The sequence below is a fragment of the Onychomys torridus genome, chromosome 1 (genome assembly GCF_903995425.1).
Source record: "Onychomys torridus chromosome 1, mOncTor1.1, whole genome shotgun sequence".
NCBI classification, from domain to species: domain Eukaryota; kingdom Metazoa; phylum Chordata; class Mammalia; order Rodentia; family Cricetidae; genus Onychomys; species Onychomys torridus.
This window is the reverse complement of record NC_050443.1, coordinates 111,488,315-111,513,847: the sequence shown is the minus strand read 5'-3', so window position 1 is coordinate 111,513,847 and position 25,533 is coordinate 111,488,315. Positions and strand designations below refer to the sequence as shown.

At 46.5% G+C, this 25,533-nt stretch overlaps 1 protein-coding gene across 8 annotated transcripts; it reads left to right on the top strand.

Annotated features, from left to right (window-relative positions):
• Positions 1-5: 5 nt before the first annotated feature.
• Positions 6-22,948, top strand: Uros (uroporphyrinogen III synthase). Of its 8 annotated transcripts, none has more exons than XM_036196741.1 (11): positions 6-81; positions 4,030-4,105; positions 8,319-8,395; positions 8,604-8,687; positions 9,668-9,764; positions 10,822-10,896; positions 12,184-12,258; positions 18,439-18,519; positions 19,001-19,086; positions 20,009-20,107; positions 22,526-22,948. In XM_036196741.1, the coding sequence occupies exons 3-11, from the start codon at positions 8,333-8,335 to the stop codon at positions 22,661-22,663; spliced, it is 798 nt and encodes a 265-aa protein (XP_036052634.1). In that variant the 5' UTR covers positions 6-81; positions 4,030-4,105; positions 8,319-8,332; the 3' UTR covers positions 22,664-22,948. The 8 variants fall into 8 exon arrangements, 7 of the variants coding, with proteins under 7 accessions (XP_036052634.1, XP_036052642.1, XP_036052626.1 ...); XM_036196749.1 differs by lacking the exon at positions 6-81 and adding an exon at positions 242-298; XR_004945672.1 differs by lacking the exons at positions 6-81; positions 22,526-22,948 and adding exons at positions 248-409; positions 19,646-19,860 and having other exon boundaries at positions 20,009-20,074.
• The last annotated feature ends 2,585 nt before the right edge of the window (positions 22,949-25,533 follow it).

The following is a 25,533-nucleotide window of genomic DNA, read 5'->3' as shown; positions in this document are numbered from 1 at the left end:
CTTCCGGACTCTCGTCAGACAGGGGATAGACAGTTCCAAGAAGTTCTCCGCGGAGTCGGCGCCACCCAGAGAGCGCCCCGGGTGAGTCCCACAGAACTGATCTGCAAGTTTTATCTCCAGCTTGGTGTCACGTTCTGACCTTCTCTTCTCCCCTCCAACCTCCCGCCCTCCTCATTCTCTACGGGTCTCCCCCTCCGTGCGCAGTGGTTTGGCCCATCCCGCTGTGCTGCTTCCGCCGGCGCTTTGATGCCTGTGCGCGTGCGCAACCAGATGTGGGCGGGTGGTCCAGGCGCCCGAGGTACGAAGGAAGGGACCGCTGGCTGCAGGGTGAGGGGCGGCTCCCGGTTGTCAGTGCTCCGCAACTCCGGCTGGGACCGGGATAATTCGGTCCTGCCTCTTAGCCCGCGAGGTAGGTGTCGGGCCCAGGACCCGCCTAGGACACCGGCCTGCGGAGTTGCACGCAGGCCCTAGCGATCCGCGACACTGCGGGGAGGGGTCCCGGTGCAGCTGCCAACTAGGGGCTGACCGGCGCCGGCGGAGTCCGCGTCTGGAGCGCATGATCCTGGCGGGGGCCGACCCCGCGCTATCTCCCTAACAAAGTTCCAAGTAGACAATACGACCTTTGCTGCCGTGGGCCCACGGTGTCATTAAAAGAATTGTTTGAAAAGCATAGAACAGGAGAAAGGGGATTCCCACAAGTTAGCGAGAGTTTCCCCTCCTCTGCCACCACGTTGCCTAAAGTACCGGTCCAAAGTTTCAGATTTCAAGAGAAGCCAGATTTTTTGCAAGAAATATCCTGATGATTAAAACCTATATCAGATAAAACTTGTCTACCAGTCAGGTTTATCCCACAGGCTTGCACAGACTTGCAGCTCCTTGTAAAGGCTATTGAGAAAGATCATTAACTAGGGAAAACATTAACTTCCTGACAGTAAGATCCATGGTTCTCCTTTTTCACTGTAAAATAATGTCAGCAAATGAGGTGTTTGAGTCCCAAACCAGAATGAGCTGCCCTAGAAGTAAGGAAGAAAATTTAGGAAATGTGAATAACCCCAATGATCCTTGTCAGTAGGAGACATACGAAGGCCCCCATTAACGAGAGTTCCCATGATGGTATCCTGTGAGATCCAGGTGTCCTGGAGTTTCTTGTCTACCAGGTTATATCGTGGACAGTAATGAAACCAGGATTCCACCTCTGCTAGAGTAACTTAAAATGTCTGCCTTGAGTTTTGTAATTGTCCAAAAAAACATGTTCCTGTAATGCATACCTATCACAAGGCTTATAATAGAAAAAAAAAAAAAAAAAGATTTAAAGCGTGTCAATAGAATTGCATTGAGACTCAAGAACACTTTCCCCCAATGCTTTATGGTTTTTGGTGTTTTTTTTTTTTTTTTTGTCATGGTAAAATATGCATAACAAAAATTAACGTTTAAGTGCATGGTTCTTGGCTTAAATTTACCCATACTGTTTCATAGCCAATACCACTATTAAACAGTTCCCCAGTATCAGGCTTCAAGATGGCTTAGTGGGTTAAATGCTTGATGTACCAGCATTTCCCAGTGCCCACATGCTGTAACTATACTCCCAACACTGAGTAATGGGTAACATGGAGGCAGGTGGATCCAGGACTGGCTGGCCAACTAATCTAACCAATCAGTGGATATCAGGTTCAAGAGAGACCTGTTCTCAAAATATGAGCTTAAGAGTGATAGAGGACAATGCTCATCAACAGGTACACATCCACACACAGAAAAACACAGTTCCCCAGTATCACTTTCCACAGCCCCCTGGCAGTTACCTCCTACTTCATCTGTATGAATTTGACAAAGGACTTTAATTGGCATCGCAGCACTCATGCATCACAATTTCTTACCTAAGGCTGAACAGTCTCATTGCACACCTAGTCTTCACTTTCAGTTATGTTTGTGGACACTAGATTTGCTCATACGTTTGCCTATTAGACAGTGCTGCCAAGGACATAAGTGTACAAATACTTCACTCAAGTTTCTGCTTTTGTTTTTTCTGGGATCTGCGCCTAGAAGTGCAATAGCATAATCATACAGTTAATTTTATTTTTAATTTTTTTGAATAATTATATATTTTTTAATTTGCAAATTTTCCTCCAGGATCTGGTATTGCTTCATAAAGTGGAAAAAAAAGAAAAGAAAAGAAAAGAAAGGCCTCTCCTTGTGCCCTCAGATTAGTTCTTAATCTGGAGCTTGTGGTCAGAGTATGCATTAGAATAGCACCTGTAACCAGATGGCCTACCTCTGCTTTACTGACTTCAGGGAATGTAGGAAGTGGATTGACAACTTCTGGCTTACTTGTTCCTCTTTAATACAGCATTTGTCTTAAAGGTCAGCTGGTAGCTAGTGGTCAGGTGGATGAGCCCTGGGCTTCAGATCTGGACTCTGGTAGTATCGCTAACATTTACTCTGCTGCCCTTGGGGAAATGAAGAGCCGTGGTTTCCCTTCCTGTACAATGAGGATAATAGCTGCTTTGCAGGCTTAAGTGAGGACTGTAAAATGCTTAGTCCACTGTGACAGTTTGGTCTGTCAATTTGGCTGGATCGTGAGACACTCAAATAGCTGCTCCTCTGCATGTCTAGTGCTCAGCAAGTTTTGTGAACAAGCATTCTCTGAAATAAAGGGTTTGCTGAGCCATATGCATGCTAGCCAGAAAAGGACCAGGTCCTAGGACACCTTCTGTAATTACCAGCAACAAGACAGCCAAGAGCATTTTTATAGTGAAAATTTGAGAAAGGAAAGCAGATTGTTCACATAGAACTAGCACTGGCTATGAATAATAGGGGTAGGACAATAATGTCATGACATGGGAACATTTGTGCGTGGAGGGCAATCCATAATAAGTGCTTGCTGCTTCTGGATTCCAGGTTAGGATTAGTCCAGAAAGTTTATGGGTAAATTGGAGCTGGTGGTACAGAGTGAGTTCCAGGACAGGCTCCAAAGCTATACAGAGAAACCCTGTCTTGAAGGGGGGAAAAAAAAAAGGTCCATGAGTACCATCAGTTAGTGGACTTGGTCAATCTCTAAGTACCTTCTTAACAGCACTTTGGTCACCATGTAAATAAGTGGAAACTGGATGTTGAGTGGTTTTCCAAAGCTGTGACTTGAAGACACAAGATAACAACTTAGAGGAAGCAGTCATTCCTTTTGGCTCATGGTTTCAGAGGATAGACTGTTATGGGCTTAAGGCTTGGTACTATACAGCAGGAACTATGGGTGTTCTCCTCTGCCTCTTATTCCGTCCATCTACTATATAGGATGGTGCCACCTTCGTTCAGAGGCAGGTCTTCCCCTTAATCCTCTGCAAATATCCTCATAGATGTACCCCAGGAGTATGCTTTACAAATTCCTTGAGCTCTTTTCAGTTGGATCAAGTAGTACAGGCCTATAATCCTAACACTTTGAAGGCTCAAATTCAAGGCCAAACCTGGGCCACATAGTTCCAGACAGCCTGAGCTATACTATAGAGTGTCGTCTATCTCCAGAAAAAGAAATCAAGACACAGAGTAAAAGAAAAGTAAGATTTACTATCTTAAGCTGGGAAAACTGAAATGACACAAAGACATGACCACCACAGAGTGGAAGGGTCTTAATTTCTGGGAGAGACACTTTGAGAACCCCAGGAAGTGGTAGAAACCGTATCATCTGTTTCCTCACTCCTTGCCCATTTCTCTGAATCCTGGACAGCAGCAACAATTAGACCATTCCTTCATAACTCTTATCCATTTAGCTGGATTTGCTTACTTAGATGTAGAGCAACTCAGTTTGAGCCAGATTTCCTAGTGTTCCATGGAATACCCCAGCCAACAGTGTAATCAGTAGTAATGTGAATCATGGCTCCCAAAGCTCACCCATTTCCAATGCCCAGTGTGTTCTCTTGGTGGGTCTGATGCTGTCTATGGTATGATGGTCCTCTCAACCAGATTTATTCTACAGGTATTGCCTGCCATTTATTGTGAGACCATTGAGTGATTTTTTTTTAATGTTTCCCATATAACCAGGAATATAATGCTCATAACACCTTTGGATAATAAGGGAAAGTAAAAGAAGAAAAACCATACTAATGCCTATTCAGAAGTAAGTACTATTAATATTTGGGTGTGTATTCTCTCATGTATTTGTACATAAAACCAAACTACTTATCTAACTGTTCTTGCATGTTTTACTTAACATGTTTGATTAGATAACCCATGCAATTAGCTTATTTGTCAATATTTAATGATTTTCTAAAATCTGTTTACTTAACCAGCCTCTCATTGGATGCTTATATTGTTTCTAGTTACTGGAAATTATAGAGATGACCAAGAAGGTTTTTTGTTTGTTTTGGGGTTTTTTTGGTTTTTGTTTGTTTGTTTGTTTGTTTTGGAGACAGAGTCTCACCGTATACCCCTTGCTAGCCTGAAATTTGCTATGTAGACCCCAGTGGCCTCAACTTACCTACCTGTGCCTCCCAAGGGCTGGGATTAAAAGCATATGCCACCACATCCAGCATGGAATGGAACTATTTATTTATTTACTTATTTATTTATTTATTTATTTTTGAGACAGAATTTCTCTGTGTGGCTTTGGAGCCTGGCCTGGAAGTTACTCAGTAGACCAAACTGGCCTCAGACTCACAGAGGCCTGGCTCTGCTTCCCAAATTCTGGGATTAAAGGTGTGCACCACCACCACCTGGCCTGGAATGAAATTTTTTATGTTTATCTCCCTGCATGGCTTTGATTTTTGTCTTGTGTTTATTCTTAGAAGTGAAATTATAGGAAGAAAAGGTATGAATTATGTAAGATGGCATGTTATTATAGATGGTATATGTTGACAAAATGTCTCCAGGTTGATAGATTACTGCTGTGGATATAGCTCTGTATAAATAAAATGATGATTGGCCAGTAGCCAGGCAGGAAGTATAGGCGGGACAAGCAGAGAAGAGAATTCTGGGAAGCGGAAGGCTGAGGCAGGGAGACACTGCCAGCCACCACCAGGAGCACTAACATGTAAGATACTGGTAAGCCATGAGCTATGTGGCAAGGTATAGATTTATAGAATGGGTTAATTTAAGATATAAAAACAGCTAGCAAGAAGCCTGAGCCATTAGGCCAAACAGTTTAAATAATATAAGCATCTGTGTGTTTATTTTATAAGTGGGCTGTCGGACTGCCTGAGCTTGGCAGGACCCGGAGAGAAAACTCCAGCTACAAATGGTGCCCCATGGGTTGGCAAGAGTTTCCACCTAAAACCTGAGAAAGAAGATTCTAAAACGGAGCTAAAAACAGCTTCCTAGTTGTCTCTCAAGTTAGCGGCATCCTGCGGGTTTGAGTTACTATGGCGGGTTCCTGGCATGCTCGTTTGACCCGCAGTATGGCAGGAATGAGGTGTCTACAAGCAGCACATTACACTGCGTGGTGAATTTAGTCTTTGCTAGTACAAGAAAGAAAAGAAAAGAGGTTTCTGGGCTACATGCGCTTTGATAAAAGCATAGACCCACTGTTTCTAAGAGTTGATGGCTCCCAGAGCTGGCGGTAAATGTTCCACCACCATATTGGGAAGCTGAGATGGGCGGAGCCAGCAGCCACAACGCCATTTCAGTCTTAGAATGCTACAGTTTAAAACAATAGAGTCACAGTAAGACAGATTCAGATGGAACAAGACTTTAAATGCTTTACAATGTGTGTAAAAATGTACATAGGCTTGGAAGAGAGAAAAAGGAATATATGCAGTTATATAAAGAAGTAGAAAGTTTTAAAAAATAAAGTCTTTTAAAAGACAGTAAAATTAATATAAAAAATAATCCATGTAAAGATGGATATCACACAGAGAATCTGGATTATGTTGTCTTTGATATTCTTAACTGCAGAAAGACATTTGTTCATAAAATTCTGTTGAGTTAAGCCAATATGTATATTTTAAAGGTACCTTGACTTCAAAATTTGGATATAAGGATATGTTGCTTTGGAAAGGAGGCTCTGCTTTTGTTTCCACAGAAAGCCAGAGGCTATGGATTTATTCCAGATTAAGATACATCAGGTTTGATCAGCCAAGACCTCCTGAAAGGTCTCCAATGACACCATGGCTCAGATGATCCAACATCCAGAATGGTTTCAAGGCAACTGGCTCAGACGATACACCCTCTCGGACTACTCCATAATCCTAAAATTTTCTTTATGTCCCCATAAGATACAGCGCCCCCCTCCAGCAGGAAGTAGTAAGAGAAGCTACACCCAAATTCCCAAATATACCAAGCTGGCTTTGGAGATGGAATTGGCTCACTCCTTCTCTAAACCCAAACATATTACTAAAAAAAAAAAAAGGTTAAGAGATTCTTATGTCCCATATCAAAAGAGCCCTCTGGTGTGGGACAGAAAACAAAACAAAACAATATTTTTATTTAAAACAAGTTGATTATAAATGCAATCTCTTTCTAAAGAAAAAACAGGATATGATATAGATATGATAGGATGAAAGGGTAGATTAATGAACCTACTTTTAAAGAGCAACAACTTGTTTGAAAGTTTTACATTGGTATAGATTTAGTTTATTGATACAAATTTAAAGTTAATTTTGTTATATTGTGTGTATATTTCTACTCTTGTTTAAGGTATTATGTTTATGTATCTATTTTAGATTGTGATGGATAATTAAGAAATACAGATTAACAATTAATCTTCTATGATAGTCAAATTTATAGTCATGTCTATTTAAGTCTTCTAGGTATACATAGATATAATTCAGTTAGGTAGGTAATCTTCAAATACTTCAGAAACCTACAGAATATGGCATTTAAAATATTTTAAAAATTTAGACTTTCTGGACAGTGAGACATGTGCTCCTGGGAGCACGGATTTACTTCAGAGAGGAGGATGGGCATCAAAGACACTCTATATAGAATTTATCTTCACCTTGGCAAAAATAGCCATTTGGACAAGAAACTGTTCTTGCCTGGACTATTTGATCGACTGGACATGCAGGACCCATAGAAGGTGACCACTGAACTTTGCTTGACAAAATGGTCCTTCAGGTTCCTGCTTTGCTGAGGAAACTGCCAGACATTCTATAGGACACAGAGAGAAGTGACTGAGAGACTCTAGGCCTGTGGGCTGAAGACAGATGCCCCAACTTTACAAAGGAACTTTAGATGGCTGTCCAGGCTGTCTCTGTCTACTATTGCAAGACTCCTGAAAGTTGCTTGCATCCTTCTCCCGGTTCTCAGTTAATAGTATATCCTTCTGGGGTCTTTGATGTAGTTGAAGACTAGATAGTTATAATTTCCTCAGTTATGATAAGAGATAAGTTAGATATAAAACCTTAGATTCACAAATATAAGATAGATAGGATATCTTTTTTAATTTTGTCAAATACAAATAGACTAGATATTATAAATAGACTAGATAGTGTAACTTTAATTCTTGTTTGATAAATGTTTTGTTATATGCAATTTTACTATGTGAAAGTTAAAATTTGAAAAGAAAACAGGGGGAAGTGCTGTGGATATCACTCTGTATAAATAAAATGATGATTGGCCAGTAGCCAGGCAGGAAGTATAGGCGAGACAAGCAGAGAAGAGAATTCTGGGAAGTGGAAGGCTGAGGCAGAGAGATGCTACCAGCTGCCACCATGAGTACCAACATGTAAGATACTGGTAAGCCATGAGCTATGTGGCAAGGTATAGATTTATAGAAATGGGTTAATTTAAGATGTTAGAACTAGATAGCTAGAAGCCTGAGCCACAGCCATACAGTTTAAGCAATATAAGTCTCCATGTGTTTACTTGGTTCAGTCTGAGCAGCTGCAGGACTGGCAGGTGAGAGAGATTTGTCCTGACCGTGGGACAGGCAGGACCAGGAAAACTCTAGTTACAGATTACCTCAGGAAACTTGGTAACATTTAATAAACATGGCTTGAGAGGTGGAAAGTCAATGTACCTGAAGGGTTTATAAGCTACTTAGTTCATTTTGAAAAGGAAATCATTTATTTACCTCCTTAAAATGAAGATGCTCATTTCTCTATTTGCTACTGGTTTGACACAGAACTCACCACATCTCTCTGGTGGCCACAGTCTGACTTGATTTCACTAATGGCTGTCCCTCGCCTTTCCAGGCAGTATCAACTGTTAACATGCTGTCCTTTGGCCTTATCAGTGACAGGGGTCTTGAGAAAGACCACGCCTACTTAGCACCACAGGGGTGGTGGATGATTGCCTCATTCTTGTCCTCTGTCCCTTTCCAGCACTGCCTAGGAACAGTCTTTGAGATCTAATTAAGAGGGATTTCCTTGCTCTATCCCTGTGTTTTTCATAAGGGCTGCCAAGCACAATGAAGGTTCTCTTATTGAAAGATGCCAAGGATGATGACAGTGGCCAGGATCCATATATCCAGGTAAGTGGCTGAGCCTTATTCCTTGGCCTCTAAACTAGAACTTTCTTGCTAGTGGAGGTAGGGGTGAGGACGCTAAAACTCAGTGAACTTGATGCATAGCTAATGTGATGGCATGCTTCCTTATTTCCAGATAGTAGTTAATGTGATTTCATGACCTTATTTTCAAGACATCCCTGGCCAACCAAGAATGACATTCTTTCATTTGCAGGAATTGGGATTGTACGGACTCAAAGCTACGCTGATTCCTGTTCTGTCATTTGAGTTTTTGTCTCTTCCCAGTTTGTCAGAAAAGGTAAGAGCCCCATGCTAGGGCTTGCCCTCTGTAGAATTCTTGGCAGCCCAAGCCACAAGAGTGTTAGCCTCATTTTACTACTAGACATGAACACAAGGGCAGTACACACTCACCTGGGTGCTGGAGACTCCCCATGGGCTTCTCTCCCTGAGCCCCTATCTGCTTCATCAGGAAGCTGTGGGCCCCGGAGATGGGGCCCTACCAGCATGGCTCTCAGACTTAGGGCCTTTCAGTCCCTCCCTGGCCTGTGCACAGAAGACTAGGCAGGTGTTTCTGATTTTAGAGTGAGCTCTGGTGTAGCAACTAAACCAGGTACCTACCCAGTAAGGAAGGCCAAGTGCAAACCCAGGGCTTCTGCTCACCACTTTGCTCTACTCAGTAGGCTTAGCAGATACTGCAGGAGTCAGGCAGTGAAGCCTCCAAATCTTTCAGATGGATGGTGGCCTGAGGGTGTGCTGAGTGTGCACACTGCATGTTTGGTACCCAGTACTATAAATAAACAAAGATTTGGTGTGGACACCTGGAGTAAAGTCGGGTGTATGCAGCAGCTCAGTGCCTGGCTCAGAAGTATTCAGCATAGTACTGTATTTGAACCCAGGCTTCAGCTAGGTTTACCTCCTTGATAGTGTAGTAGTGTTGTGGACAGAAGTCAAGTTTGCCCTCCTGCCCGCATCTTACTTCACTGGCCCATCCCATGCTGAGTCAGGTTGCCCCTCGGCTCTGCTAATCTCCTGGGTTGCAGGTGTATGTCTGCCCAAGCAGGAGCTTCTGGAGGGAAGGGCTGTGACAGTGAAGGGGCATACTGACAGTGAAGCCCAGAATGGCTGCAGGCCCACAGTCCCTATGAGACAGGTGTCGGGTGGGTGCAGGGAAGGCAGGGTAGGACTGGTTGCCCACTTCTTTGCAGATGCACTTGGACTCAGGCTCATTAGCCCGTGGGAAGGCTGAGACTGAGCCAGCATCTGTTGGTTTTGGTGCAGCTGTCTCATCCCGAAGGCTTTGGAGGACTCATTTTCACCAGCCCCAGGGCAGTGGAAGCGGTGAAGCTGTGTTTGGAGAAGGACAATAAAACTGAAGGTGAGGGTGGGTCTGCTCTGGACCCACCAGACTTACTTACTTTCCTTTCTTTTCGGAGTCACTGCAGTCCAGAGGTGGCTCCATGCCCGAGTGCCTGGGAATGCTGGCTTACAGGTGCCCCTCTGAGTCCCCACACAGACATGGCTGAGAGGGTGCTCTCACTTCCCATTTATTCGTTTGTTTTATTTTATCATTTTTATTATTATGTACTTCTTTATTGGGTACATGCCATGATATGTGTGTAGAGATCAGAGGACAGTTGGTTCTGTCCTTTCACCCCATGGATCCCCGGGATCAAACTCAGATCATCAGCCTTGGTGGCAAACGCCTTTACCTGCTGAACTGTCTCACAAGCCCTCAGTTGCCTTTTAAATGTTTACTTATGAAATGCTTCATGGCCCTGCCAATGTCCTTTTCGACATGGCCACTCCTTGTTCTCCATTTCAGCAATATGTAGTGACCCAATCCGTTTCCTGATACCCAGGCTCCATACTGAGTGCTGAATATAGTCCAGAGGCATGCACAGTACTATGACCTCACTTATAGTTAAAATACAGACATGGGGAGTTCTTCCAGTGAGAAGAAGCCATTGGGAGATGGTTAGTGCTGGGGCTTGGGAGTCCTGCAGACCTGGATTCATGCAGCCATCCTGGCTGCTGTGAGCTCCTTGACCTTTCTTCCCCAGGTGACCTGACCTTGGAGTAAGTTTCATAACACCCAAAACCAGGGAGTTACTCTCCTACTAGCTGGAACAAGTCATGGCTGCTCTGTGCCAGGTGTCTTGAGTCACAGATTTCTGATGCACACAGCATAGTCTGAGTCCCATAGAGGAGCATCCAGGACGTTGCCAGGGGCAGAGTGGTCAGTGAGGGAATGAGGGTAAGGGTACTGTCCCTGTCGTCTCCTTGCACAAGTGGCTGGCTTGCTTTGGAGACTGAGTGCTCAATCTCCTGCTAAAGTGAAGGCTAGAGCCTTAGAATGAAGAAGCAAGCTGTCTTAACAGCATCCAGATGGCCACTTTGTATGCATAGCTCATGTGTAATTTCATGTTTTGCAGACTGGGAAAAGTCTCTGAAAAACAGATGGAATGCCAAGTCTGTGTACGTAGTTGGAAATGCCACTGCTTCTCTAGGTAAGGAGTTATGGGAAGATGAAGTTCAAATACTAGATGGGATGGATGAGATCTCATACTCAGACCATATCCAGCCTGGTACCTATGAACTGCTTATTTCTGGAATTCTTCATTTAGTATTTTCAGGACATAGTTGGCCAAGAGTAGCCGAAGTGGAGGGAAATGGCAAAGCAGGAATGAGGGGGTCACACACGCCTCCTGTATTAAGGGTTAGCCTTAGTAAGTCCTCCTGCCTGCTCAGTGTCTGGGGACTTCAGGCTTCCTGGCTCACTTGTCCCTGGTAGCCTGGGTCAGCAGCACAACGCAGGGACAGCTTTGGTGCTGAACAGTTTACACTTGCAGGAGGCTCTTTCCTCAGGCACAGTATATTTAGAATGATCCATGAATGAAAAGCTGATGGTGTTCCCATTGAAGCTGTCATTGGTGATAACATAGGTACCAGTTGTTTGGCTCCTAAATGCAATACCCATCATACATCTTTCCTCTGGAAGACGCGTGTTCCTCTATGCAGATAGCAGTGCTGAGTGGTTCCTACCTTCATCCACATCCTCTGAAGAGTAGTCACATGTTCACTGTCTGGAGAAGGCAAGGAGCCTTCATCTGTCTGCTTCTTGTTCTCTTCAAGAAGAGCTTGGCTGGGTGTGGTGGCGCATGCCTTTAATCCCACCCAGCACCCGAGAGGCAGAGGCAGGAGGATCTCTGTGAGCTGGAGGCCAGCCTAGTCTATATACTAGAGAGCTCCAGGACTGCATTGAGAGAGCAGCTGGGACAGCACCCTCCGTAAGCTACCTGTGTCCATGGTGCTATGGGTCCTTGTCTGTGATTATTAAACCTTTCCTCTGCCCCCTCCATTCCAGTCTGGCCGTGTTAGCCCATTACCCCTTTCTGGATGGGAGCGGATCACATCTCCCTAATGAAATGAGGGCTCTTTAAAGAGATGCTTGCAAAACTTAGTGGTTCCTAAATGCTCACCATCTCATGACTGATAAGCAGACGCAACAGTTGGACTCATTATCACATAAGCCTAAGGCAGTCCTACAGGGCCTGTGTTTTTGACTCATGTAGATAAGCTAAGTGGGGTTCAAAGAAGCCAGTTAAGACAAAGACCCCTGTGCCCAGGGTCCCCTCATCTTGGAAAGGATAGCCATGGTTTTTCTACTTGGCTTCCAGAGGATATGTCTCCATGAGTGGGAAAACAGTGCCTGTACATTTGCACTTGAAAGGTAATATAGGAAGAAAAGGGTTTCCATAACTGTCAAAGGAGTTCACCTCTTCATCATTTTCCAGTGAATAAAATCGGCCTGGATGCAGAAGGCGCACACAGTGGAAATGCAGAAAAGCTTGCTGAATATATTTGCTCCAGTAAGTGAAGACCGCCTCACATGAAACCCACCCTCCCCCCACAAAACATGCTCCTAAGCAAAGAACTGACTCCCCATAAGGTTGTCTTGGATCAGCACATGGACTAGCCCTAGGGCTGTTTGGATTTAGGTGGTAATTTTCCTTAAGCTAATTATGGGTTTTAGGGTCTGAGGAATACAGAGGAGAGTTTTAGAATGGAGATTCTGGGATGAGGACTGGAAGATTGAGAATGCCCGCCTCTGTGCTGTGTTCCTGTCCTCTTCCTGGGTGTTGAATCCAGCTGTAGACATAGGTCCTTGCAGCTGTGCCAACCAGCCCCAGGACTCAAGTAGGATCCTCTGGCTCTATGTCGGGGGTGGGAATCTGGACCTGCGCTCAAGGTCGGCCAGCCAGGCGTTGACAGTTCTGCAGGCAGGCCTCTGTCAGAGTGCCTGACTCTATGGTCGGGACAGGAGGACATCTGGGGAACATGTAACCCTGGGTCTTGGCCTGACCAGGTCTGTCACGTGCTGACCCCTCTTGAAGAACTGCTTTGGGATCTGCTGGGCAGGGAGGAGGGCAGGATGGAGTGCTGCCATGGCTTTGGTTTTCCTCAAAGGCTGTAGGAGCTGGGCATCTTCTTTTCCCCTTAGTATACTATCAGGGTGAAGAGAGAAGAACCTTCAGTGGATCTTTTTATGGCTTCTCAAACAATAATGGATGAAACAAACTATGTTTGTTAAAATCTATACCTTCTGGAAGTAGTATTGGCTTTTGTGATCTGTAAACTTGTATGCAAAAGTCTTCTGAGGTTCTCATGCCATAAGCTACTTCCATTGCCAAGAGGTTCTCTAGCTTTTACGTTTTAGTGTTCCTCCGGAAGCTGCTCCTAAGGCTCCCTAGATCCAGACAGACCCTGGGCAGAGCCACCTGCAGATTTCAGCAGCAAGCAGGGATGCCAGAGGCCCTCCCCAAGCTGCCGATTCTCTGTCTTTTTCAGTTTGGAAACAGACATTCGTCTGGGTTAGCTTTGACTGTCAACTTGACATAGCCCAGAGTGACCTGAGGAATCTCAGTTGAGGAATTATCCAGATCAGACTGCACTGTGGACATGGCTTTGGAGTTTGTCCTGATTGATAACTGATGTAGGAGGGCTCAGCCCACTGTGGGCAGCACCATTCCCTGGGCAGGTGGTGCTGGGTTACAGAAGAAAGCTAGCTAAGCCTAACGAAGCCTGTGAACCAGTCAGCAAGGAACTTTCCTCTACTGTCAGTTTCTTGCTTCAAGTTCCTGCTCTTCCTTCTCTCAGTGATGGACTATAACCTGTCAGCTGAAACAACTTCCTCCCTAAGTTGTTTTGGTCAGAGTGTTTATCGTAGCCACAAAAATGAATCTAGAACATCTTTATATCTAAATTGTTTAACCAATACAAAAATTTACACGTATTAGTGGCCTGTCAGTTTCTTTTAAAAACAATTTCAAAGCTGGGGGCATAAATGAGTGTCAGAGTACTTCTCTGGTATGCATGGGATCATTCCCTAGCAATCAATCAATCAATCAATCAATCAATAAATAAATAAATAAGCAAGCAAGCAGGCATTTAATTACCCGCCGGTAATTAGACCTCAGCATTAACCCTGAAAACGAATGTTAACAAGTGCTCAGTGTGCCCCAGGAGCCAGTCTCCACAGCCAGCCAGGGTAAGAGCCATGTCTAGTGACAAATGTGCCATCCAGGGTGGTAGCTACAGTAGTCCAGACTAAACACAATTCCACATCCAGTTCCTCAGATGCACAGGGCACATTTCATCAGTGACCCTGCACTGGACAGTGACACATTCCTGCCATCACTAGAAGTCCTTTTTTCATGTGCTATTATTGAGGCACTGGGGGACCAAGGACTCAGGCTGTGAGGTAATGGCTGGAATTCAGAATTAAACCTGCAAATACATTGATGTGTGTGGCCTATCACCTTCAGCAAACCTAACTGAACTCTGCTTTGTGTCCACTCGCCTTCAAGGTACCACCTAGATTCAGAGTGAGGGGACCCCACTGAGGTGAGAGTTCTAGGCGCCTGACCCTGGTGTGGCAGAGCTTTGGGGGCCTCCAGCTTGCATGCCTGACAGGGTCCCCTCTGATCACTCTTCTTCAAAGAGGGAGCTCTAGCCACGGGATGGTTTACCAAGTCTACATTCTCCTGAACCCCGTGTTCATTGGCTGAGGAGGCCTGTTGCACACCTGATGCTTGAACTGAACCTCTCTTTCCAACTTCTATACTCTCTGCCACTTCCTAGAACACCAAGTCAGTTAAGTCTGCCTTAGCAGACCTTCAGCCAGACACCCAGGGCTGTTAGAGGGCAGGGCCAGGCCCTCCAGCCCTCCTGCCTCCCGGGAGCCCCCGGTGTAAGCTGGGCTTGGGGAGGCAGGTGACCTGAGTAGTAAGAAGAGCAGTAAACAGTTGGTGTGGTGAGGCTACCGCGCCAAGCAGTTCTCCCTCACACCAACAGCCAACTGTCCGACTCCTCAGATACCAGCTGGGAATCCTGTAATGTAGTGCAGTTCTGAATCAACCCAGAGTAAGTGCAGACCCACAGAAAAAGGCTCAGTCCCACAAGACTGCCCCAACTTTAGATGTAAATATTGAGTGTCCAAGGGACTCACACTCTGTCCAACTGGGTTACAGATCTGGTTCCCACAGCCCCCTCCTGAGGGCCAGTAACTTGGAAGAATGGCTTCTAGAACTCGGCAACGCTCTGCCCATGTTCGCTGGTCTGTTATAAAGGGCATGATAGGGGTACAGGTGCCCGGCCAGATTTAGATGCATAGCAGGATCTGAAGCATAGCTGTACATAGCACTGAAGCCTGTCTTTTAAAAACGTAGACCTAAATATAAAGGACAGATTGTTCTCTTGGGATCAATTGCCAGCATTTACGAGAGATAATTGCCCATTCCATAAATGGGACATTTTGCATCCACCTGTCTCCAGGGCAGGTCTTGAGCACTACTCAAATTCCATGCATCTGTTCTGGAAGGAGACAGAAATGCCTGAGTCATTGCTCATTATAAGGCCTAGGGCCACCAGGCTGGTGTCCTTGCTTCATAAGCACAAGACAGAGGGTCAGTGCCATTTGTGAGCTCCCACACTGTGCTTCAGCTAACTGGCCCAGGCTTGGTGGGCTGGATAGTAACATGCTCTGCCCTGTTTCTGGGGACTGGTCCTCTCTTACCTGTGAGTCCTAGGTTCAAACTCAGATCATCAGGCTTAGATACAAATACCCCGACCCAGCCCTGTCGTCAGCCCTGGGATGCAGTCTTTGCAAAGCCATTGTTACTTCTAGCTTATTACCAGCATGGCTGTAGGCCTAATAAACCTTCCATTTGCAATTAGAATATACAGATAAAGTCCTAGCTAACTGCTGCTAATGAGGACCTGTACCTGGGTTTTTACCAAGAAGACATTAATGATTTTTCTCTTGATGTAAACTGCAGACCCCACCCCCCAGTTTTTGTTTTGTTTGTTTTTCAAGACAGGGTTTCTCTGTGTAGCCCTGGCTGTCCTGGAACTCACTTTGTAGTAGACCAGGCTGGCCTCAAACTCACAGAGATCTGCCTGCCTCTGCCCCCCACCAAGTGCTGGGATTAAAGGTGTGTGCCCCCACTGCCAGTCACAGCCCAGTTTTAACGTTACAAATGTGTTTCCAGTGTGCGTCATACCAAAGCCAACTCCTAACTACAGCTCATTATTTTACTTAACTGTTACTTACTCTGAGTCAGGCATCATTGTGGGCACTTAAGCCTGTCAGCCCATTTAACCAGATCACTCATTTCAGACAGCTGCCCTCCTCTCCCGTCTCTCTCAGAGCGAGAGTATAACTACAAGGTAAGTGGTACAGTAGCGGGGACAGCCACATTAAAGAGACAGAAGCCCAGGCAGACTGGACTGCCTTTCTTTGAAATGGCCTCCTGGATATCAAGTTCCTGCTCTCCAGTTAGTGTGGATGCCCTGATGATCTGCAGTTGAGGCCTGCGTGCACAACTCAGTTCCTCTCCACATCAGGGGATATGCCTGTTTGTATCTCTCTCTGTCTTGTGGAGACTGTTCCTCAGGCCCCTCCTCAGCAGCACTCTATTACTTGAACTTGAACATTATCTCTTGTCATCTCTGTTAGCCCATAGTGCCAGGCCACACCCTGTTATAGTGATGGAGAGCAGAGCCCTTGGGCTCCACAAGTCACTGTGTGTGCTGTGTGCTGTGTGCTGCGTGCGTGAGGGCTGGTGGCTCCACCCATTGCATTGGCCTACGTGTTGAAAATCAGCCAGCCTTGCTATTGCGCTGACCTAAATCAGGGTGAAAATAAATCCATAGAAATTAAGTTTTTGTTTTTTTTTAAAGGAGGGGGTTTGTTGTGATGGTGTGGTTCCATTTTGTTCAGTTTTGAGTCCAGATCTCAAAATTCTGTAAGCCAGGCTGACCTTGGTCTGCTATGCAGACCAGTCTGGTTTCAAACTTATAGTGATCCTCCTGCCTCTGTCTTCTGCATGTCAGGATCATGGGCATGTACCACTGAACCCAGCTGGTTTTTTACTTTGGGCAGAGAGCTCTCAGGAAACGCAGGTCATTAGATCTCTCTCAACAGAGTTCCATGTGGACATACTCAACATTTCCTTCCTGGGAAGGCCACTGAGCTGACCAACTGTTCGTATGTGAGCCCCACGTGCTTTCGTGGCAGGTCTCGGCCAGACAAGCCTGTGCCCTCAGGAAGCGCTGCGTCACTGCAGCCCAGCCTTAGGGATAAGAGATGGAACTTGTTTCCCACCCATCTAGGAATAACAGTATGAAGAGATAAAGGGGAGGGGAGATTCTTGAATCATCTAGAAGCTCTTTTCATGCCTTTAGGGTAAGGCTTGCTGGAAAGTTGAGCTGTTTGGCTTCCCAGAGATGCCCTAGAAAGAGCTTTAGCCCCTAGCTGCCTGCACCTTCAGGCCACAACACTCATAAACAGACACAGGAGAGCCACGTAGGCCAGGCTGGAGAGCACAGCACCCGACCACGCCTTTAAAAATGTGTGTCTAGGATGGTAACCTGCAGCACTTCACAGGATAGAGCCCAGCAGGCAGCTGTGATCTATAGTTAATCATTCCCAAGTCATGTGCTCTCCTGTGTTGGTACCAGTATTTACAGAGCAGTTTAAATAAAACATCCACCAGCATGTCACTGTTGCTTGTACTTCAAACACAGTGGCCTACAGCCGTCCCTGTCACTTAGCTACTGCTTCTCAGAGCCAGTGCCAGCTGGGGAGTTTTGTTTGATTCTTCCTCTGATCTCAGTCACCAGTGAATTTCAGAGAGACCATCACAGTACAGGAAATATGTGATGTTTGCGCACAACCAACACCTATTACATTTCTTGATCTGATATGGAAGAAACACTTTGTGTTCACAGTTGAGGAAGGTTCTTACATCCGACAGTCTCTCGGTTTGTTTGGATGGTTTTATTGCAGCTTGCTGTTCTGTCAGTTGCAAAGTGTTCCAGGCCGATTGCCTCTGGCCTCCACAGGTGGAGGTGGGTAGTGGGGCACAGTGAGATGCAGGGCCATTAGAGCACCCTCTTGTCTTTTATGCCCTTTAGGCACTTACTTAAGGGGCCACTGGCATGGCTGGGCAAATAGTAAGGGCAGGGAATTTGTCTTTGTTGGAGGTGGCTACAGAGGCACTCCAAAGTGCCAGTTCCTTACTGCATGTGTACCTGGCTCAGCCAGAACCCCCTCCGAGTCCTTACTTTCTTACCTAGTTAAGTACAGGGCCTGCATTCCAAATAGTGACCATGAACCAGGGAGTCAGGTCCTGACAGAGAGCTCAGGCAGCAAGTAGGAGAGTGGTGCTTTGTTTTTGTGGTTGAGTTTTCCAGGCTCACATTCCCTCTTTGGTTCTTTATGGAACCCTTCCAGGCCAGCACAGCACAGCAGTTACCCTTCCCTGGTGACAGGTGCTGGAACTAAATCTTAGAGCAAAGCTGAGCCTGGAGTCCCCAGCTTCGCCCTCCTGGGAGTTGCTGTCAGTGTGCCTCTGTGCACAGTGTCACTCTGAGATTTTACAAAGGTTTTACGGTGTCTGGTGGTATGTTCACAGGGTCGTCTTCAGCACCACCTCTTCTCTTGAGATTTTACCAAGCTCTTACAGTGTCTGGTTGTGTCTTCACAGGGCCATCTTCAGCACTGCCTCTTCTCTTTCCCTGTGGAACTATCAAAGGAGATACTCTTCCAAAAATGCTCAAGGACAAAGGTGACTAGAATGAGCTAATGGCATCCTCAAAGATGAATGTCCTGAGGCCCAGGAGGCACACATGACCAAGTACAGACAGAACTGGGATGCAGCTGGGTCTCCTGATGCTAAACCTTTTTTGAGAGCTGTCTTGGCCCTCACTTCCTGGTGGCATGACTGTGGGATTCATGGAGCAGCCAGGATCAGAACTGTGTGAACAAACTCACACAAACTGAACCAAAGGCATCTGTGGGTACCAATGAAGGCTGTGGTTTCTGGGACTTTCTCTGCTAACTCAGCCTCCCAGACTTCAGACTGATTCCACAGTGCTCTGCAGGCCACAGAGAGCTGGGCAGGGTCTTACCTTGTTGAGATTCCCATTTCTGAGGAGTTGGTTCTCAGAGGTGTGTTGATGGTCTCCACCAGCTACACACTTGGGTGCAGATGCCCCATCCCATTCTCAGTACAGTGAAGCCTGTCTCCTGGTTTCGATTGTGCACAGGGATCCCCATGGAAAGCATGCATGTCTATCAGACAATTCCACATCCTGGAATCCGAGGAAACCTGGAGAGCTACTATGAAAATGAGGTATGTAGGGTTCCCTAGGAGAGCAAGTCCTGGCAGTGCAGGCCCCAGGGGAGGAGGATGAGTTGGGGGACGTGAGATTGCAGGTGTTGATTCTTCTTAGGGTTCTATCATTCCCAGCCATGTGACTGTACAAGTGCCTTTTCTGCAGCTCCATTTGTGTATCTGTGATATGGGAATAGACCCATCCAGTGAAAGTGTTATAAAGATCAAAGAAGAGAATTCATACAAAGCTGTTTGTGTTACATCTACCATATACAAAGCCCTGAAATAGACAGTGGCCTTGTTACTGCCTTTGCGCTCCATTCTGTGAGGCAGAGGCCGAGCCAACACTGGGAAAGCCCACTGTGGAGTCTGGATTGGGATTGGGAGACCTGGGGCAGGAGAGTGCAGAGTGCTTCTTAAGTTAATGGCTACCTCCATCATTTCCATTCAGAAGTCACATCCCTTTGTCTTCCTAGAACAGCTTCTGCATACCATGCTTGGTGTGGGGGTTCTGTTGGACAATCCAAGTGTAGAGGAACCAACCAGGCTGGCTGGTTGTTGTCTGTTCTGTCCCTAGAGGGTAGAAGTTGACAGAAGCCAACAAGAAGACTGTTAATTCCATGAGGGCTGTTTAACCCACGGGCTGGAGGTATCTCCTCTGCTGAGACTGGGCTCCACAGAGTCGGTATCTTCTGGCCAAACAGACCTGGAGCCGGCAGAGCAGCCAGTGGGAATTGCCAGCCTCTCCAACCTCAACCTGCTGTATAAACAAGTCCTGCAAGCTATGCCTTGGTGGGCTGAGAATGCCACATAGCCAGGGATTGTACTGAAGCAGCGCCCCACCTTTGAGGCGGGGGGGGGGGGGCTTCTAGGCTGGAAGGGTGGATGTTGATGAGGTGAGGACTGCAAAGGCTAGATCTCATCTTCTCCTTTCCCATAGGGTATCCCAGCCAGCATCACATTTTTCAGTCCCTCCGGCCTAAAATACAGCCTGGACTATATTCAGGCACTATCTGGTGGCAGCTTTGATCAGATTAAGGTATGGTATTCTATGGACTTCAGCCTTTTGCTCTTCACTATATCCTGGAATTTGCATGTTGAGTCAGACACCTGTGAGCTGACTGGAGAGTCCGAGGGACCCTGCTACTTCTTTGCTGGTGCTCTGAATACATTGCCAGCCTTCTCTGGGCTGGTCTTATTCAAATTTGGGGATATTATCCCCAAGTTTTTTGTCCTGTATGGCCAACTGTTTGGCTTTCCCTGCATGGCATTGTCCTCGGTTAGTGGAGGGCTCAAGTGAGGCCCTTCTGGCAGGGTTTGGTGTGGGTGTTGGTGCCTTCCCCTCCTTTATTCCATGTTGAAATGATTTTCTAGTAGCACAACTCTTGTGGCACCTTCAACAGAAGTGCTCTTGACCAGACTCTACAGGGACTGAGGACAAGGGACAAAGTGTGGCCTAGAACCCAGGGACAGTAGGTCGAATCCCCCCTCCCCCTCTAAAACTCACTTCTGTCAGGTGTTCTAACACTTTGGCTTATCTCAGATGCATCTCAGAGGTGTGTCCCACCTGAACATCAGACTTTTCCCAGTTTCAAGGTGGAATGTTAGGTGCAGAGCAGCTGGGCCCTGCCCTGGGTCACACAGCTGAAAAGGAAGAATCAAGGATGAACCCAGAAAGGGGCATGCCAGGCTGTGGGTGTGGTGATGCATAGCCATGGCCCTAGCAGGTGCCGGGCAGTGGTCACAGTTCTTGCAGTCATAGCTTAGGCTAGTCTGGTCGTGGGCATCCAGCAGGATGGGGTAACTGTCCTCCTTTCTGGGGAAACTGAACACAGAGAATCAACACCTTGACGGCATCACATAGTGTATAACTAGAAGGCAACCTTTAGGACGGTTCCTAGGGCAGGAAGGTGGCACCTGAGTCTGCAGCAGGGTTGAAGAGAAACGGCCCATGGGTGCTCACCATGGTCACTGGCTGAGTGAGCACTTGGGCACAGGGAAGAGTTAACAGCAGTGCCAGTGCTGCTCATGGCGTCTCTGTGGACCTGGTGGATGAGTCACCAGGTAGCCGTCAAGTGCCTGGGCAGCTGATGATGGGAGCATGCCTCAGCACTCACCTGGGCTGACCATGTTGGTCTACCTTGATAAGAGCTCATACCACTATAACCTTACTCTGTCCTCATCCTAAGAAAACCTAAGTCGGAGCAAAAGGGACTGACTCTTGGAATTTCAACTCAGGGCTTTGCTGCCAGTACTGTCTAAACTCATGGAGCAGCTGGGGCAGAGTGAAGGTGCCCATCTTCAATCTCTCCCACTCCTTACTGTAACCCATGAGTTCTTGGCATCCCCTAGTCAGCATACAAGTTCAGTATACCACACACCAGTAGTCAAAGATGCTGCTGGGACTGTGGGATCTGCAGCTGCTAGGAAAGAAAGAGTTTCACGGCTAACATTGATCACAACAACTGGGGGGGTTATTCCAGAGCCAGAAAGCCAATACGAATTCATGGGCTTCTTCCTTCATCGCTGAGACTTAGTGCCAGCCCACATGGGTACTGTTGAGGGTGACAGAGGATAGAGCCCTGAGATCCATGTATTGGGCAGCTTGGCATCCTTGTTTTAGCTCTGCCCCAGATTTGCACAGTGGCCTTCCTTTCTCTGTAGGAGTTTGTGAGACCCAATGTTTATACAGTGCTATTTAAAATGCAAGGGTTCACAGAAGGTTAAGGGGTAATTTGTGACCTGTGCTTGCTGCTTATGGTTGACTTACATAGAATACCACAAAGGAAGCCATGCCAGAGCAGTGAGAACTTTATGGCACCTGCCACCAAATGAATAGGAACCATTGTATTGTCTTTTTCTTTCCTGTCTTCTTGCAGTGACCACATGGCCTGTGGGGTGACCATCTGTGCACCTAGAGGTCACACATCTGTCAGTGAGCATATGCCTGTGCCCAGCACTGAACACGTAGTTTACCCTGACCACCTCGTGTAATCCCCCAGCAGCCCAGTGGACAGCCTGGTCAGAGATAAGGAGGGGGGGCAGAGGAGTGGATGCTGGGATTTGAACCCTGGCCTTCCAGCTTATGGCTGTTCTGTGTTCCTGGAGATCCAGACCCACCTTGGCACCCCACGCTCCCTACCTGCCCCCAACCAGAGCCCCTGAAATTGAAGCAGAACTGTCTGCAGCTGGAGCCCCTGAGAAAGATGGTGTCTACACCAGGCTTTGTCCCCACACACCCGATCCTAAGGCTATGTGCACTGACGGCAGGAGATGATAGTGAGAGCCTGACTGAAGTTATTGTGCAGACTCTGAAGCCAGCTTCAGCTTAGGTGGCACTGTTGTTTATGAAACACCACATAGGAATGACATCCTAACAGAAAGTCTGTCCAGATGACTCCCTGCACACAGCCCATGCTGTGGTGCTGAGGCTGTGTCTCTTGTGTCTTCCTTGCAGTTTGTAGCCATTGGCCCCAGTACAACTCGTGCTATGGCTGCCAAGGGCCTGCCTGTGAGCTGCACAGCAGAGAGCCCTACACCACAAGCCCTGGCTGCAGGCATCAGCCAAGTGCTGCAGCCGAACAACTGCTGCTGAGGCTGGCCTGGGCCAGCTCCTTCCCTGTGTGTGGGACAGCTTGCTGCTGCCTCGAGGATGGAGCCCAGAATCAGAGAGAGGCTCTGGAGAAGCTGCTTGTGAGCATGTCACTGTGAGCATGTCATTGCTGTGTGTGAAATACAAAAATAAAATAAGACTGAGCCAAGCTTGGTGGCACACTCATCATCCCAGCATTCAAGGGAATGGAGACAAGACAGTGGTGAATTTAAGGTGAGCCAGGACTATACAGTGAGACACTGTCTCAAAAATCCAAATAAAAATCAACAGACCTGCTGGGTGGTGGTGGCACACACCTTTAATCCCAGCACTCGGGAGGCAGAGCCAGGCGGATCTCTGTGAGTTCGAGGCCAGCCTGGGCTACCAAGTGAGTTCCAGGAAAGGCGCAAAGCTACACAGAGAAACCCTGTCTCGAAAAACCAAAATAAATAAATAAATAAATAAATAAATAACAGATCTAAAGTTCTGACTCCTTTGCTTTGGATAATTATGCTTCAAAAATACGAGGATTTTTTAAATCTCATTCTGAAATGTAGCTGCAGCATATCCATCAGGCTGGCTGCTTTTGGAGAGGGAGAGACAGAAGCAAGAAGAGGAGGAAGAGATAGAAAGAAATGTAGTGCCCTGCAGAAAGGTTATGAAAAATCTGTCCCCAAACTTTATTTCTTCTAGGTCAGTGATTCTCAACATGTAGGTTGTGAATCCATCAGAGGGGTCATATATCAGATATCCTGCATATCAGATATTTACATTGCAATTCATATCTATCAAAATTACAGTTATAAAGTAGCAATGAGAATAATTTTATGGTTGGGGGTCACCACAACATGAGGAACTGTATTAAAGGTCCACAGCATTAGGAAGGCTGAAAACCACTGTACTAGGCAGTACTGGCCTAGAGTTGTGTTGCATTAAGAAAACCAGCCTGTAGGCTGATGGTAGGGAAGATGGCTGTGCATTGGCAGAGCTGTCTTCATGGAAGGCCAGGTTGAAAGGCATTTTCCCTGAGTGCACACCATGCCCAGCCTGATGCAGTTAGTTTTACGCATGTGATCTGATCCTCAGACCACCTCTGAAATCCTTCACCACTTCATATCATGACCACAGTAGAGGAGGAAGGGTGTAGTGCCATGGCTTAGTGCTGTGGTCTGGGCATGGTTGGAGTGTGTCCCCCAAAGTTTGGTATGGTAGGATCTTGGTCCCCAGATGCTCATGGAAACTTTAAGAGGTTGGACATAGGACTGGCAAGTTGGTTCAGAGGCTCAGTGGGGTAAAGGCCTTGATGTCAACCTTCATAAAAAAATCTGGAATGAGAGAACTGACTTCCAATGGTTCTCAATAAATGAATGATGAGTGAATGAATGTTAAAGAATTTTTTTAAAAAAAGCCTCATGCCATAGAAGTGACTCAGTGGTTATGAGCATGTACTACTCTTCCAGAGGACCAAGCTCAATTCCAGCACCCATGTCAAGCAACTCAGAACTGCCTGTAAACCCCAGCTCTGGGGAATCCACACCTTCCTCTTCTGGCTTTCACAGGATCTGCACTCATGTAGACATACCCCCTCTCCACACACACATACACATAATCTTGAGAAGAAAATAAATCCTGAAAGAGATGGGGCCTTATAGGAAGGCCTAGAATCACTGGGGTGTGCCCTGGGAAGGGAACTGGGGAACTGTGGTCTCTGGCTTCCTACTTCAATACGACCCTATTCCTAAACATGTTCCTTCCACTGTTGCTGGTTTCAAGGTGGCACAGCTAATGGCGGGGGCCTTACAAGGATATGAGTGCCCTTTGGATTTGCAGGCCACACTGAGCTAAGCAGTAACTGAGAAGAGCTTCATACGTGAATAGGGCCTTCAGCACAGGTGCTGTGGTGAGCCCTGCTTGTTTACATAGCATCAGAGCCTCATACAGACTTTCTGATTTGAGAGTCACATCTCACTGTTAACATTCAACCCCACCCCACCCCCATTCTCAAGGACCCTTTTCTGTGGAGGATGCCTATTCTTTTTGTTTTGTTTTTGTTTTTTGTTTGTTTGTTTGTTTTGTTTTTTCGAGATAGGGTTTCTCTGTGTAGTTTTGCATCTTTCCTGGAACTCACTTGGTAGCCCAGGCTGGCCTCAGACTCACAAAGATCCCCCTGCCTCTGCCTCCCGAGTGCTGGGATTAAAGGCGTGTGCCACCACTGCCCGGCTAGCCTATTCTTGAGGGAAGAACAAACACCACAGTCAGTGCTAAGGAGGCTGGCAGCACCTTCACGTGCAGCCTTAGGTGTCCTGAAAGCATTGAATCAGATGTGCGGGAGCCTTGGGGCCAGGAGCTGTACCCACACACTGCCCTTTCTGAAAGGCACTATCACATTACAGTATCATCCCATCATGCAAGGAACAGGGAGTTTATGCCGCAGCAGACTGGCCCTGTGGAGCTGAGGCGCAGCAGGAGAGGAGCCCTGATCACAGGCTGCCATGTTAGCGGTGCCAGTTGGCCTTGATAGTCTGTTTTTAGACCCACACCATAAAAGCCTTGGCAACCTGAGTTCAGTTCTTGGAACACATAATGGTGACAGATGTGATCCCACAGAGTTGTCCTCTGACATTCACATACACACCCACACACCAAACACATTATATACAAGTGGACACACACTAGAAAGGTTTGTTTCATTTCTGTACTTTTGGCTAAGGCAAGGCTGTGAGGAACAAAACTTTAAAATTACATACAATTAAAATTTCCATAGAAATACCTTGTTTGGTAGAATACTACACCATTGGAGCATGTTTTCTCTCAGTACACTCAGTGAACATATTTCTATTCCATTTTAAAAAATAATTTAAGGTTTTTTTTTC